The sequence below is a fragment of the Primulina tabacum genome, chromosome 5 (assembly GCF_025594145.1).
Source record: "Primulina tabacum isolate GXHZ01 chromosome 5, ASM2559414v2, whole genome shotgun sequence".
NCBI classification, from domain to species: Eukaryota; Viridiplantae; Streptophyta; class Magnoliopsida; order Lamiales; family Gesneriaceae; genus Primulina; species Primulina tabacum.
In genome coordinates, this window is record NC_134554.1 from 10,628,005 (window position 1) to 10,643,422 (window position 15,418).

Genomic DNA, 15,418 nt, shown 5'->3' on the forward strand with positions numbered 1-15,418 from the left:
CAAAATCTTGTGCTCGATACTTATTGAATGAATGTTATTTAATAATTAAGTTTGATCCATGAGCTTCGTTTGGTGTATTTATCACTTACATTATGATGCAATAAATTAATTAAAGCTTACCTTCAATATGTCAAAGGTGAGCATTTGCCCAACACCATATTTGGTAATGATATCAAATTTAAACAATAAATTTCTTTAATAAAAAATTTAAAACTAATATATTTTCCCCCCATAAAATTTTATATAAGCTACTTGAAATTTTTTGTTATAAATAATATTGGATTAAAATCTAGAGATTATATTAAAATAAATTTTTTAAAAGAGTAGGTCTCTTGTGAGACGGTCTCACGAATCTTTATCTGTGAAACGAGTCAACCCTACCGATAATCACAATAAAAAATTATACTCTTAGCATAAAAAATAATATTTTTTTATGGATGACCTAAATAAGATATTCATCTAACAAAATACAACTCGTGAGACCGTCTCACATAAATTTTTGCTTTAAAAAAAAGGCTCGGATTGGTTTTAAAGTTAGCTGGTTTTAATCATATGAGATTAAAAGAGCCTTCGACTCCAGAAGTGCAATGAGAGGGGATAACATACAGTATACCAGTAGACGACTACGATGGATCCCTTCCCCAACGGGATGGATTGCCTTAAATGTGGATGGTTGCTTGACGCAAAATAACACCAAGTCTGGAGGAGGCGGAATTCTGCGCACTGAGCAGGGAGAATGGGTTTCAGGGTTCATGCGTAGTATTGGTTGTTGCACAGTCGACTCGAGGAGGCGGAGCTTTGGGCTATAACTCACTTGGAAGTTGGGGTATAAGAGAGTCAGGCTTGCAGTTGATTCAGAAATAGTGGTCAAATGGATTGAGTCGGAGGAGATTGTTCATCCATAAGCATTAAACCCGTTAGATAACTGTCACATTTTCATTTCCAAAGGAAGTTAATTTGCATCATAATATGACAGCAGATTATACGACCTCCGAAGCTATGAAGAACGACAAAAGATTGCGAATCTGCGATTCGAGTGATCCTCGAAAATGATAAAATTAGCATTGGAATTTCTAGAAGAATTTGTATAGATTAGTATTAATCTATGGTACCCCTTCCACAAATCCAAAATTTTTAAAAAAATTTGAAAATGGTTTTTTAAATAGTTCTTATGTTACAGATGATAGATGATTTAAAATTTTGAAAAATATTGACTTAAGTTGAAAACATTCGTGGTCCACTTTGCTTTGATTTATTTCATAATTTGAATATTGAGTGGACGAACAAATAATTAAACATCAAATCTGCATCATACATCTCAAAAAAACTAACAAAAATTAATTATTTTAATAATCATTGTATACAATTAGAAAATGAATTTTACAATAGCGGGATACCCCAATTATAGCTGTTTATTGCTTGCTGATATTGACCAATTATGTGGAAGCCAACTAATCAACTAATTTATTGTATAAAATATAACAATTTCAACATATTTTCTAAAAATGTGGGGCAAAGGTTACGAGAATATTATCGTGTTTGTAATTATAAAATTAGTACATATTTAATTATATTTTCGAGACTAAATCAAGTTTGAATTCTTCTGTTGGATAATCCGGATACTCCTTGAACCTTAAAGATGGTGATGGTACTAATTCTAATATTTAAGAAATGACAAATGTAATAAAATTCTAAACAGTCAAAAAAATAATAATATTAGCAAAACTAATCTGAGCAAAATTTTGGTTAAAAGGAAATAGCTGAATGGACTAATTAAATAAGAAATTCGATTAGGTGATTCAGAAATTCATTTTTTGTTTCGAAAAGATGGTCAAATTGGATCAGTTGGGTTACTCTGAAAAGTTCCTATGCGTCGAGTTGATGACGATTCGTCAATTGATCTAATTGGTTAAATGAGCCGTAAAAAAATGATCCTAGATCTTAACATATAATATTGTCTATGTTTCGTACATGATCAGCGGTAAGAAAATGATAAAACTGATATCTAAAATATATGAGACAACATCAACAGATAGACACCCACTTTCTCAAACTCATGGCCTAACTGCTCGACTCATTAGCATCCAAATATGTGCATTATGTGCTGTCACGAGTATAAAGAAATAAAATCGTGTTTTGGCTAACAATTATAGCTTTTGACCTAGTGGTAAGCGTTTGATCCCTAACAATTAGTATCAGAGCGAGGTCCTGGATTAAAATCTCCCAAGAAGCATATTTATATACTTTTGGGGAGAATGTTGGTTAAGCATACATGTATGATAGCAATACTGTGATGAGTGACTTCCTTTGAAATTCTCTTACGTCAAACTGTCGATGTTGCCTACTTGAGCTGGTTAGATATGTGGGTCTTAAAAGAAACTATCTCTATTAGAGACAAGGCCGACGATAGGATAAAAAGATAAGACCGATCTCTAAAAAATATGAAGCAACATCAACAAGTAGACATACATTTCACTGGATTCATGTGCCTAATAGCCCAACTCATTATCACCCAAGTATGTACACTATGTATTATCACGAGTATATAAAATAAAGTTGTATATTGACTAACAATTATAACTTTTGGTTTAATTATAAGCATTTGATTGTAACAAGTTTATTTAGTTTGATTTCGGTTATTTTTATAAAGAAAAATTGGTTAAACCGAGTAAACTTAAGCTTCAATATTTTTATATTCACTTTTATTATATCTTTAAAATAAAACATGTTGTTTTTAAAATATTTTCCCAAAAATTTGTTCAATTGAATACAAATTAAAATCGTCGGTTTGGTTAGTTTGATTTTAAGTTTGGAATGAATAGATTTTATCGATCATTTTGATTTAACTCATAGAGTAGATATCTTGTGAGACAGTCTCACGAATCTTTATCCATGAGACGGATCAACCCTACCGATATTCACAATAAAAAGTAATACTCTTAGCATAAAAAATAATATTTTTTCATGGATGACCCAAATAAGATATCCGTCTCACAAAATACGACCTGTGAGACCGTCTCACACAAATTTTTGCCTAACTCATAAAATTTGTCAATCACTAGTTTTTTTTTATTACAGACTCGATCCTACGACCAAGGGAGGATGAGATCACCCGGGCTATATTCGGGGTCTCTTCGCTAGTTTTGATAATATTATTATCGTTGTTAATTTTAATGTTTTTAACATCATTAATGTTATTATTTTTAATTTATATCATATGATTTATTATCATTATTAATATTGTTTTTATAAATATTATTAAGGTTTTTTTATTTAAATAACAAAATTATCAAAATATAAATAAAATTTTATAATAAATCCAAGGGGACCGTGTGGGTTTGAAACCCCGGCTCCTTAATAAATTCTTTTTCAAAAATTAATTATTTGATGTTTTGGTAAATTTTTTTTTTTTATTATTTAAGTGTTCTTCTTTTTCATCGTTCTCGATCGATCAGAGCTCCGGCGAAAACATGGATCGAACTCAACTTCTTCTGGTGGGTCTACCCCTCTTCCTCTTCTGTTCCGACATCATCCAGCTCTTCGCTCCGCCGCCTCCTAAACCCGCCCCCCACCGCCACCCATCCGATTCACGGCCACTGATCCAACAGCAACCACCACCTCTCGAGTTCCCGATTCAGGTTCAAGTACATATATTTTCCTGAGTTTCTTCGATTTTTTAAGAGTTCGTCGAGAAAGTTGAAATCTTTGTTAGATTATGAGAATATCGAGTTTTAATTAATGTTTTTATTTTGGCAGAAAGATGGTGGGATTGGTTACGGGAATACTGTAAGCATCGACTTTTGTTCTTCTTGCTCCTATAGGTATGTGTTTACCTTTTTCTTATGATGGCGATTGATTGTTATGTTAATTTTGTTGGTTAAACTGTGTAGTTCCTTGACTTCGCTCATATTCTTTTTGTAAATTTGTTCATTCTTTTTTTGTTGTGAGACATGTTTTCTTTTAAAAATAGAGGCTTTTGTGTATTTGACTGCAAGCCTTTGTTGAGAATTTTTGTGGTGACACCCAATTTTGGGCGGTAAGGTTAAAACGACTAATTGCTTTTTATATAGGCCAATAGGGGTGGACAGAGCCTCAATCAGATTTTTATTTTTTATTTTTTATGTAGTTTTCTTTAAAAAACAGTCTTACCCAGCTTCAATGTATTGAGTCAATATATGGTACGTTCCTTCTCTGTCAAATATAATTGATTGATAGTTCACTCTCGTTGCTCCTTTGAATTGAAGAAGAGGGAGATAAATTGAAAGGGAATTGGGGAAGAACTCAGAGAAAAGAAGGGAAAGAGAATTCCAGTATCATTCTACTACCTGTAATGTGTACATTGTGATTGTGTTACATTTGGAACAATCTTGCACACCTAATGACTAAAGAAATTTCTTTTTTACTTCTTTCTCTATTCACTTAAAATCGTACAAAAAAGGCTGCAGATTAGATGCATGCTTTTTCTCACTGTTTGCGTTCTATATTGTGCCAGGTATTGGTATTATTATTTGAATGTGAATCGAATATGCTTTTTAAGTTTTGATTATATTTTGAGAGAAAGAAAGTGCTATTTGTTTGATATGTTCAAAAAGCAAATAGAACATGCTTTTAGGGTAGTATAGAGTTACATTATGCTACTTTTGTTTTCTCAGAGGGACAGCTGTGACTATGAAGAACATGTTGGAAAGTCAGTTTCCTGGAATGCACGTTGTTCTTGCCAATTACCCGCCTCCTCTACCAAAACGCTTGTTGAGCAAAGTTGTACCGATTGTCCAATTTGGTGCAATTGGAATTATAGTGGCTGGAGAGCAAATATTCCCTCGTCTTGGATTTGCTGCACCCCCTCAATGGTACTATTCCATGCGAGCAAATAGATTTGGAAGTATGGCAAGCATTTGGCTACTTGGAAACTTCCTTCAATCCTTCCTGCAGAGTTCAGGTGCTTTTGAAGTGTATTGTAATGGTGAACTGGTAATATTCCTCTCTTTTTATCTATACTTGTGTCAAACTTTTGTTTTCAACTTCATTTTCTCGCTGCTTGTGTAGCTTTGCATGTTGTTGCATATGATGCTTGAGTTAAAACTAATGGATCTTTTTTCAAGAATAACACATATTTATATAGCTGAAAGGTATATTTGTGTTTGATCATGCTTGCGTTGCATATGATAAGTGAATTAAGATTAAAATATGGAACATCTTCTCTACAGCTGTGCTTGATGTCATTTTGTAAGACTAAAAGGGTCAAGTGTGTTCTTACCAGTAAAAAATAACATTTAAGATGTTGGTTCTATTTAAATGTTGCCCGTCAATGCTGGCAGATATTTTTTCTGTTCCAATCTCTTCGTGCAATACACTATGATAACACAAGTGATTTCTTTAAGCTTAAAAAAATCGTTGCATTCAATCTCTTCGTGCACTGCCCTATCATCTTTCAAGTGTTTCTTTTAGCTTAGAAAAAGGTGATTCTCTTAGCAAAGAGCTCTAGTTTTTGCGTGCACCGAGTGTACAGTAGTCGCAGATTGTTTGCAGTTCATATCTGAGCAGATAAATTGTAGCACTCATTCTGGTCTGTATGAGTTCGTTAACAGTGCCTTGTGATTAGATAAATTGCAGCGCCCAAACATCTAATGCTTCGACTGTGAATTTTGAGTGTGGGTTGTTGTGCCAATCTGTGTTCAATGCCTCAAATGCTCCTTGTACTGTGTAGATAAATGATTTTTTCTTCTTTTTTCTTCTCATCATCTCATTCAATGCAGGTGTTCTCAAAGCTAAAGGAGAGCAGGTTCCCTGGTGAAATTGAGCTGAAAGATCTTGTTGGCAGAAGGATTGCAAATTCCAGAGTGATGGGAGCCCTTTAACGAGGGTGTTGGTCCTAGAAGACTGGTGTCAGAGGTAGTATGCTTTCGGATTTAAAAGCGCAGCCAACCAAAAAGAAATTATAGTTCCTTTAGAAGCTATGATTTTGTTTATGTTAATGAACTTGTCCAAAGGGGTACGCTTCTTCTAGGAGACTCATCTGTGTGAGTTGTGCGTTAACTTGTTCACGGAACGAAGACTACAAAATTCTAAGTTAAAGTTTGTCTTATACAAATCTAGTTGACACGTCACACTATTTATTAGTCCTTTTTTCATTGAATTATATTTAAAATATGGAGATTTTGGGGCGCCATGATCTATAAACTAGCTTTGTTTGTTACTTTTGTTCCCTACAATTTTTTGCAACATAAACTAGCTTTTTATATTGCATCAGTTTCACTCAAGACAGGTAAACGCATATTACATCGTATAACTCCATGCATTATCAAGTAGCTGAACACAAGTAGAGAACTCAAATTGATATTTGGTAGTCCAGATTTTCAGCTTCCATAATGACATATTTCGATTTTTTTTTGCTTTAATTTAATTTACTCCCGGATTGTGCATCACAAAATATACAATGTTTATTCTTTAAAAGAAAAAAATACAATGTTTATGAAATTGAGTAGCCTACAAGAGACCACACAAGCGTGGCTTTGAACAAATTTGTCTTCCATTTGATTTAATTATTGACATCAATCCAGCAGTTACACCAGCACAGATAATAGAAGATAGAATGTGCTGTGCGTTTCGTCCCGCTGCAAAAAAAATAAACAATAAAAAAAATAAACATGGCAGGACAGACGCTAAAACTACTTTAGAGTTGTAGATATCATTTCACGATATGATAACTATGTTAAAATACCTTGATTTAATGTGATTGATGTCACCGTCAAGCCTCCGATTACTAAAGCTGATGCGACTGGAAGATACTGTAGTTTTTAATGGAGGAAAGTAAAGGACTCAATCAGCAAGGTTGAAAAAACAATAAGCAAGACAAAAGAAAGGGGGACATTTGTGAGTAACATTCGCCATTGGACGTGACACACACATTTTACTCGTGAAATTCATATGCAACAATAAACAAATACACACAGTGAATCGTGTGGTCTAAATAAATCTTACTGTCATAGAACAATATGACTAACTAAAACCAATGCAAAAAGACGCCTTTCCATGAAACCTTAGTTTAAGGTAATTTGCAGAAGAGGTATTGTCTTACCGAGAGAGAATCAAATCCTTTATTCTGGAAAGGGGAGCGACCATTTCTGTTCACAGTGTAGCGGCCACTAATAAGATCTATCGCATCCTGTGTTGTACATTATGCTTTTTTTAAAATCTAATCTAGATTTAAATACTTGAACCTTTTGGTAAGTAAATAGAATAGTTGATGACCGAATAACACTTTAGTTAGCTTGCCTGTCGAACTCCATCTTGAAAATTGTTTAAATAATATCTTGAGATGGCACTCATCCCATCTTTGATGATACCAGCCATTGTCTGCTTTCCGTATCTGCAACAGAAGAAGAAAAAATATATGGCTCTAGACTATATTCACTCGCTAGATAAACATGACACAGCATCACAAAAATAACAATTTTCAGTTGTTACCTCACAAGGTCACGTTTCAGTGCATGAGTACCAGAGTACTCAAGGCTTATCTCATCACCTTGGTCCACCCATACTGTTACAGATAACACAAGGTTAAGCTCAAGCAAAAACAAATTCTACTCATAATTAATCATGCCAGTATTGATTATCTGTAGTCCATACAAGTTTTGAAGATTTCAAAATCTTCACTAAACATTGAAATACAATCAGTTGATGATAATAAACCAACTCTCTGCAGTTGAAGATTTAAAGACTTCCGAGCAAGGTAGCTCTGCAAGTGAAAATCAAACATATCATTTGCAAATATTGGAAAAGATGCTTGATTGCTCGCAATCAACTAAAAAAGAAATTGATATATTGACCTGTGTAACATTTGTTCTGTCAAGGCAATCAATGCAGTTAGACCTAATTACTCCCCCTTGTTCTGCCAGAATCTTCCCTTCAAAATCTAGAAGGAAGTATCTGCTCAGCTGGAATAGCAAGTATTAAAAGAGTACTAAGAAGAATCAAAATGATAAAATTGATGAGCACCCTTTTCTGGAAAAACGAAAAAGTACCATGTTAACAAAGCCAGTTCTCACCCTTGCTTCTCAAAGTCTTCCGAAACTTCGTCGTACAGAAGTTGTATATTATCGAACCTCCCATTGCCACAAGCTTGGTGGAACTCAAATGAAACATATCTGAAGAAACAATATGTAAATATAATTCACTAGTGAGCTACCAAATTTGGATGCAATATCAACACCGTAATATCAAACTCAAATTGGAACTGAAATAAAGATTTTTATTCTTTTAAAAAACTAGAGTTTTCCATGTTTTCAACCCACCTTACGGTAGGAAGCTTTTGCATTTCTTCTGCATAAGCTGCACTTAACGAGCCTTCATCACCTTGCTACAAGATCAAAACAAGGACTTAGGAGAAGTTGGCCAGCACAAGTTTTCTATAACATAGGCTAAGAATCGGAAGACTTTACAATGCAAAATACGGATCAACAAGAAGTGTAGTTACCCATAAAACATCAGTAGGAAAACTTCATCTGAGGTAATTACCAGAGTATGCAAACTATATTGTCACTCATTCAAACAACTAATTGACTAATAGAAAGTATATCATCATCACAGAACTAAGCATTAATCTAATAGGGTTGATTGAGAAAAGATTTGTCTGGTGAAAAAGTTTATGATTTTGGATATTACAGAACACAACAATAAACAAACAAATCTTATTATATCCGCAATATTCGATGATTGAGAGGGAATCCACAAAAATCCAACCTTATCTGTCAGATCAACCGCAACACATCCTCCGTATCTTTGCAATAGATCATTAAAATGACGCTCCACAACTTTTGACTGAAATTACAACATATAAATTAAAATCAAGAACACACCAATCAGGTCACAACGCCAAAAATGAAAAGAAATTACAGAGCAGTTGAATAAGTAAATTTCATAACGTACATAAGTTTAATAAGAAAATTCATAAGGCATTTATGCACATACCTTCTGCTCATGGCTAATAATGTTGAGTCGTGGTTTATAGCTCAAATCAACAATCTGCTCCCAGAGTAGTGGAATTGACCCCCGAACCTGAGAGCCACAATTTCATATGAACTTGCTTCTAACAGTTGAAATGCAGCAAATATTTGGTGTGTGTTGCAGAACTATACAAGATTAGCATGTGTCAAATCTTCAATAGCTTGTGGAGTGAAAAAGTTGGTTATGTGAGTCAAATATGTAGTCCTTTCATTTAATCGGGTGGTTATTACATCAGATTCAATATTAGGAGAATATGGTAGTAGATGCCTTCCACTTGAAAGCATGTAAGAACTGAAACAAACCTGTATAAAAGAGGATTTATAACCTTCAAATTCCAGCACTTGCTCTGTTTCTATGAAATTAGCAGCATCCCCTTCTAGATTGGCTCCTCTTCTCCACATCCTCGTCCCTAAACACAATAGTTCATATTATTGTACCTCAAACAAGGTTGCAGAGATCCAACTAAACTAAATTAATTTTTCTTGCAGGTACCTAGTCGCCGTGTACACCTCCGTGAAATTAATTTTATAACAGCAGGTGCATATTTCAGCTTCATCTCTCCAGTCTGGAAGCTTGAGTCGTAGTCAAGTAAAACTCAACATTTCTATCTAAAATCAAATTTTTTGGTTGGTCGCAATCTAACAGTTAGAGATGGCAAATAAAGACATAAGAGAGGGGGGGGGGGGGGGGGGGGGGGGGGGTTGGGTTGGTAGGCTGAGGGCGAGGATATTTCCTTGTAATAGAGGGATAATAAATCCATCCAACTGCAAGAAGAAATAATTTCAAATAAGAAACTAACACGGGATGATAAATCCATCCAACCGCAAGGAAGAAATAATTTCAAATAAGAAACTAACGCCGGGAGATAAATTAATTTTAGCAACAGATGAAATAATTCAAGATGGCTTTCCTATAAAGCAACTGGATGTTTTCTAGGTGAGTGACAATAAAATAAATTCAGGTTGCATTTGGAGATATGGATTTGAAATCCATAGATATTTATTATAGTTTTATCGATAATAATGAAACAATAAATAAAATCTTAAAGCATATCTTACTTATTTAAATATTAGTTATACAAAGTAGAATGAATTTCAAATGACATCATTATTGGGTGAACTTGAATCCATCTTAATTAATACTAAACATTATATAAACATATGATGGTGGATTTGAAGTCAATGATTTTACTTCTCTAAACAACAAAAATATATTTGAAATCCATGGATTTGAAAATCAACCAAATACAACCTCAAACATATGTAATATTATCATAGAACAACTTTCAAAAAAGAAATATCATTATACAATCTGTATCACTTATCCAGTGCCAATGAGAGTGGGCATTGATTCTGACCTTGTTCTCGATAAGTTCTTCTATTATATTCCAATTCCAAACAAATCTTGGATCTCCCTGCAATTTACTGGAAAATTCAACTACTATAGACTGGTTCTATGAGGAAAAAGGAAACTAAATCATATTTAATGAAACAACTTTATGCTGAAGCTTGGCCAACGTAGTTGATTAATTCAAATAAATGATCCCATTTGTTCTTGCGTCTTACGCAATCAATAGCACAATGAATGCAACAAAATGAATTCATCCAGGTGAAATTCGGTGTTACAAGAGATTTACATACAAATTGCTTTATATCTATTCATATTGTCCACATGAAAAGAAATGAATTCATCAGCAAATTAGGAAGTAAAATCTGTTATTTAAACTATGTACCTGCTTCCAAATTGGTTTGCTCATCCATCCTTGTGCCAGTTTAAACCTTCTCTGCAAGCTGATAAATGCTATTAGCTGTATAATAAACAAGTGCATACACCTGATTTTTTTAATATTTCACCAAAAGATGGACGGATAAAATAGTACTTGAGTGTTATATCTGTTTCATAAGAATAATAGAGTCCTCTGGTTGATTCCACAACTTTCAAAAGACTCATAAAGTAATCCTCATCACTTTTCTGTAGAAAGATGGCAGTTGTTAGATTATAGCCTTTTACATTGTCAACTGGAAACAAGTGGTATTGCATGTTGGGTAAATTAAAGTGAATCAACATTCGAGATGTTCGACCATACTTCTTGACTGGTTAAGAATCTTGAAGCCTCATTGCATGATAAGAACTTCATTGATGTAACCATGAAAACAGGAAACCCAAGATAAGTTCCCACTTCCTTCTTTGAAGTTATAACTAGAACATGCATACCTGTGGGAAAAAAAATACATCCAATTAGCTACCCAGGTAAGTCAGTAATGAAATAGAAAAACTGATTACACATCATCAAATATGTAGAACTACACATCCAATGGTCTTGTAATGACTCACATAACAAGATAGGAACTTAAACCAAGAAAATATCTACTGAAACATGGTTTGTTGGGAATTATTATTCTCCTTGGCATCTTGTTATTTTATAAATAAAATTCAATTGTTCGAACATGTGATTGACAACATTGACAGTTCTCTGATTCTTCTCTTCTCTTCTCATCTCATCTCCTCTCACAACAACAGCATTTGTTACTACGAGAGAAGATGTAGAAACTAGAAAGTAGAGGAGTGTGCCTAGTAACACCCCCAAATATATATAGGATACAAGAAAGTAACAGAAATATTTCAGTCCAAGGATGACACCATCCCCAAAAACTCTGAAACCTCAAAATTTTAGAATTTGGTAAGGACAAAGGATGTCAATAAAGCTTTTAATATTTTGTAAAGGAACAATCAAGTCCCTTTCCTGTATGTCCATGCGCCATCATTCTGGAATATTCAACATTCTTTTTTACAACGTAAAAAATTTAATTTTAAATTGTCCAAAGTAATCTAATCATTACTTCTTTTGAACATGTAGCATAAAACGGAAATACTTTTTCAGTATTTACCATAATTAACTTTCAATTATGTAGACATCAAAAAGTGTGCGAGTAAGGTATATCCCCTTGCCACACCAGTAAAGTGTTTTTCTTTGTTTCTCAATCACTTATGTTTTTAATCAGTTAAACGCCTGAATGTGGCATTGACTATATATCCATCTCAAAACCGTTACAATCTTATTTATGCAAAAAGTAACTCAATGCAACTAAAATGACCAATATCAGAGGATATTTCCACTTCGGTAATCCAGATGTTAATGCAGTGTGTAATTAAAGCATCAATTCTTTAACAAACATAAATCCAGTTAAATACAGCACCTGAAAGCAACCTAATTGTTCCGGCTACCCCATATATAGTTGAGACTTTAGAAGGACTTTCAGATGGGTCAATACCTGAAAAAATAAAATGTAATGACTCTATGAGTTGAGGAGAAAACTCATCAGTTGAGATTAATTTTGAAAAACAAAGACTAAAAGATATGATTCAAATATTGCATACAATGATCCTAATTCATTCTATAGTTGCATTAACCTCTCATCTGCATGGTTTATCTTTGACAGAAATTTGCACCGCGATACTTTAAAAAAATGGAATTTTAAATGCTTATCAACACCAACACAACATCGAAAGTTCATAAAAAGACATCAGAATTATGAAAAAAAAGACATCAGGATACACCATTTGCATAATAACACAATTTCCTTTTCCATAGTTATATAATTTTTCTCAACACAAATCTAGTAACCAAAGTATAATTTTAGTATCAAAAGAAATCTCGTTCTTTTTTTAACATCATGCAACTTCATTTGTCTCCTCTTTAGCAGCTTGAGAACATCCTAATTAAACGAAACAGAAAATGGAATGAGCTTAGAGGAGCAAGATCAACATTTACACTAACAATAACAACAAATCCTACATGTAAAAACTCTAATAACAAGCGATCCGCATTACTAACATACAATAGCTCCGAAATTAATAACAGCATAGCACATCCCGAATCTTAGCCAAGGAAATTTAAAATAATAACACAGCGAAAACATAACCTTGGAGCTTGTCGATGCTTCCATCTGATCGACTAACCGAGAATCCTTGATCCGGAGATTCCACAGATTTGATCACGAACTTATCCGCAAATTCTAGCAAATCCATTTCGCTCCACAGCTTGAAATGGATCGTCGATTTTGATCGATTCTCGGCCTCCATTTGCCTCAGGATTACGAGAGTCGAGGAAGAACAGATGTAAATCCACGAAGTAGACAATTGAAATCACACAATTTAGGCGAAATCAGAATCAATATTGGATTATTATGCTTCACGAAAGGAATCGCTCCGATTAATTACCAAAACTGAACAGAAATGAATTGGATCTGAAAGAGAATGTTGTTTCAAAAATTATTGTCTAAAATTCAAACCATTGAACATTCATGAAAGAGTGAACAGAATAAATCTCGAGTCCACCTGTAAAGTACAATTGCTTGTTATATGTTTATCAATATTATCATAGATAAACTAAATGTATAACTTTAATTAAATATCAAACAAATTATAAAAATTTATAAATGAGTTTAAGAAGCCTTTCAAAATCTATTTTTTATAAAAGTAAATTATATCTACCCCTTTCATAAAAGATTTTACACTTAATTTATGAAAACAAAAAATTTTAAATATTATCAATTTTATATAAGCACGTTTTTCAGGTTTTTACGATGTATCAATATATCATGTACCAAATTAGCCCGCTTACCTCAAAATTAAAATGGATAACCGCAAAATATAAATTTCCAATCACTTCATATGAATTGGCTCAACGTTTTAAAATATTATTTATTGTTTATATAGAACATTTTTATTATTGACTTGTAGCTGCAACTTGTTTGCATTGAATTTTTTGAATGACAAGGTCACTTTGTTAATTCCTATCCAATTATTGATTGTTTTTTAAATCAATATTTACTTGAACAAATTAAAGATAATATTAAATATTTATTTCATTTAATTTTTTCAAAGAATGTAAATTTTTAATTACAAATATAAAATAGTATTATTTTTTACTATAGGTTTATAAAATTATATATATATTTACATTATTTTCCTAGAATATTTTTTTATTTTAATTTTGACAATAAAAAGGAAAAACATCATCTTTAAGTTAAGCTCGTAATACAATTTATAACGTCAAGAAACTTATAAGTTGTTAACCATCATACTTAGGATACACATTCTTTTCGATCATTTCTAAAAAACCAAACCTATTTCTAATTGTGCAGCATACATACAATTACACATTTGGCAGCTTTCCGGTCGTTAGTTCCATCTTAAGCATTCTCTAATCCTTTGGACTTCTGTTTAGTTTAGCAGCTGGAAATGCCTGCCTTTTTTTGTTTCTTCCTTGCTTCCTCTTCCCCCTATAACAAACAAGAGAGGCTCATTCTGTTAGAACAATTTTCAAAGTATCTAAATATACTAAGCTTCACTAGTATAACACATTCACCTTGGACACGAAACAAAAATTGAAAATATAATGTTGCATGTGCTAGCCAGAAAAATAAATGAAAGAAACTTCTGGTTGCAATCCTTTGTTAGGGAAAAATTATATACTGAAGCTGGTCTTTGAGGTAACCAGATTTTGCTGTTGGTAGAATATGCAGGTAAAATCCACAAACATTAACTACATGAATGTCCTTAAAAAGTCCTGATACAAGACCCTTGTATTTACATTACAATCATGTTGTGTGAGATTTTAGATGTGGTATAGAAAGTCGAGTACCATGTTCTCGTAACCGAATTATTGAGCGACTCTGGAGTGTTTCTTCGGGAAAAGTGTTCGCACTTTTACTTTTGGATAGGCAAACAGTTACCCAATATCTCGTGATCAATGCATCAATAGATTAGGGTTTAAAAAAAATTGAACTATTAACTAGAATATTTAAGTAAAACTAAAATAAGAAGACAAATAACAATAATAAACTAAGACCGCATTAATTTTTCAGGTCCAGCAACATAGAAGCACAATATCAATCACTACTAATGGGGAATCATGAAGATTAAAACTTGGGAAATTTCACAGCATGCGAGGAGGGCAAAAGTTTTCATCCCTTAATTTCTCAAAAAAAAAAAAAGGCCATGCATCAATCAGGAGATAGCATAACCACGCTTCCAAGGAAAAAATGACATCAAATTTAGGAAGTCCTTGGAGACATTGAAGTATAAAAATGTTTAAACAAGCACTTTGTTCTCCTGGCGATTAAATGAGAGCCGCGTGTATCATAAAGTGAAATGAAACACAGAACAAGGTAGAAGTCGGTTAAAAAGGATGCAAAAGTTATCCCACTTTTTTATCCAACACAAGATTAAATTCATTTAATGATGTTGGATGGATGGATAGCAGAGATATGGGACAATTAAATCTAGACCTTTTCCGCAGAAGAAGCACATACTGTATTTGCTCCACCATTAAACCTGCTTATAAGGTCCCTTGTCTGTTAAATCTCTTTCTGTTGCTTTTCCCAAGTTCCAAATTGAGTTTCAATCC

At 33.2% G+C, this 15,418-nt stretch overlaps 2 protein-coding genes across 7 annotated transcripts; one reads left to right on the forward strand and one right to left on the reverse strand.

Moving 5' to 3' along the window:
- Nucleotides 1–3,329: 3,329 nt before the first annotated feature.
- Nucleotides 3,330–6,196, forward strand: LOC142546434 (selT-like protein). Of its 2 annotated transcripts, none has more exons than XM_075654139.1 (5): nucleotides 3,330–3,362; nucleotides 3,428–3,644; nucleotides 3,757–3,821; nucleotides 4,653–4,971; nucleotides 5,757–6,196. In XM_075654139.1, exons 2-5 carry the CDS (start codon nucleotides 3,471–3,473, stop codon nucleotides 5,856–5,858), a joined length of 660 nt encoding a protein of 219 aa, XP_075510254.1. In that variant the 5' UTR covers nucleotides 3,330–3,362; nucleotides 3,428–3,470; the 3' UTR covers nucleotides 5,859–6,196. The 2 variants fall into 2 exon arrangements, with proteins under 2 accessions (XP_075510254.1, XP_075510255.1); XM_075654140.1 differs by having other exon boundaries at nucleotides 3,344–3,362; nucleotides 3,428–3,638.
- Nucleotides 6,197–6,353: 157 nt separating this feature from the next.
- On the reverse strand, nucleotides 6,354–13,354 carry LOC142546432 (phosphoinositide phosphatase SAC8). Of its 5 annotated transcripts, XM_075654136.1 has the most exons (20): nucleotides 12,930–13,353; nucleotides 12,204–12,278; nucleotides 11,093–11,220; nucleotides 10,886–10,977; nucleotides 10,739–10,796; nucleotides 10,364–10,420; nucleotides 9,737–9,770; nucleotides 9,499–9,579; nucleotides 9,309–9,415; nucleotides 8,971–9,057; nucleotides 8,743–8,820; nucleotides 8,295–8,359; nucleotides 8,049–8,147; nucleotides 7,830–7,929; nucleotides 7,630–7,738; nucleotides 7,468–7,540; nucleotides 7,276–7,369; nucleotides 7,079–7,165; nucleotides 6,722–6,788; nucleotides 6,354–6,614 (listed from the first exon to the last, which is right to left on the reverse strand). In XM_075654136.1, exons 1-20 carry the CDS (start codon nucleotides 13,087–13,089, stop codon nucleotides 6,487–6,489), a joined length of 1,779 nt encoding a protein of 592 aa, XP_075510251.1. In that variant the 5' UTR covers nucleotides 13,090–13,353; the 3' UTR covers nucleotides 6,354–6,486. The 5 variants fall into 5 exon arrangements, 3 of the variants coding, with proteins under 3 accessions (XP_075510251.1, XP_075510252.1, XP_075510253.1); XR_012820469.1 differs by lacking the exons at nucleotides 6,354–6,614; nucleotides 6,722–6,788; nucleotides 7,079–7,165; nucleotides 7,276–7,369; nucleotides 7,468–7,540 and having other exon boundaries at nucleotides 7,830–7,915; nucleotides 12,930–13,354; XR_012820470.1 differs by lacking the exons at nucleotides 6,354–6,614; nucleotides 6,722–6,788; nucleotides 7,079–7,165; nucleotides 7,276–7,369; nucleotides 7,468–7,540 and having other exon boundaries at nucleotides 7,830–7,937; nucleotides 12,930–13,354.
- Nucleotides 13,355–15,418: the final 2,064 nt, after the last annotated feature.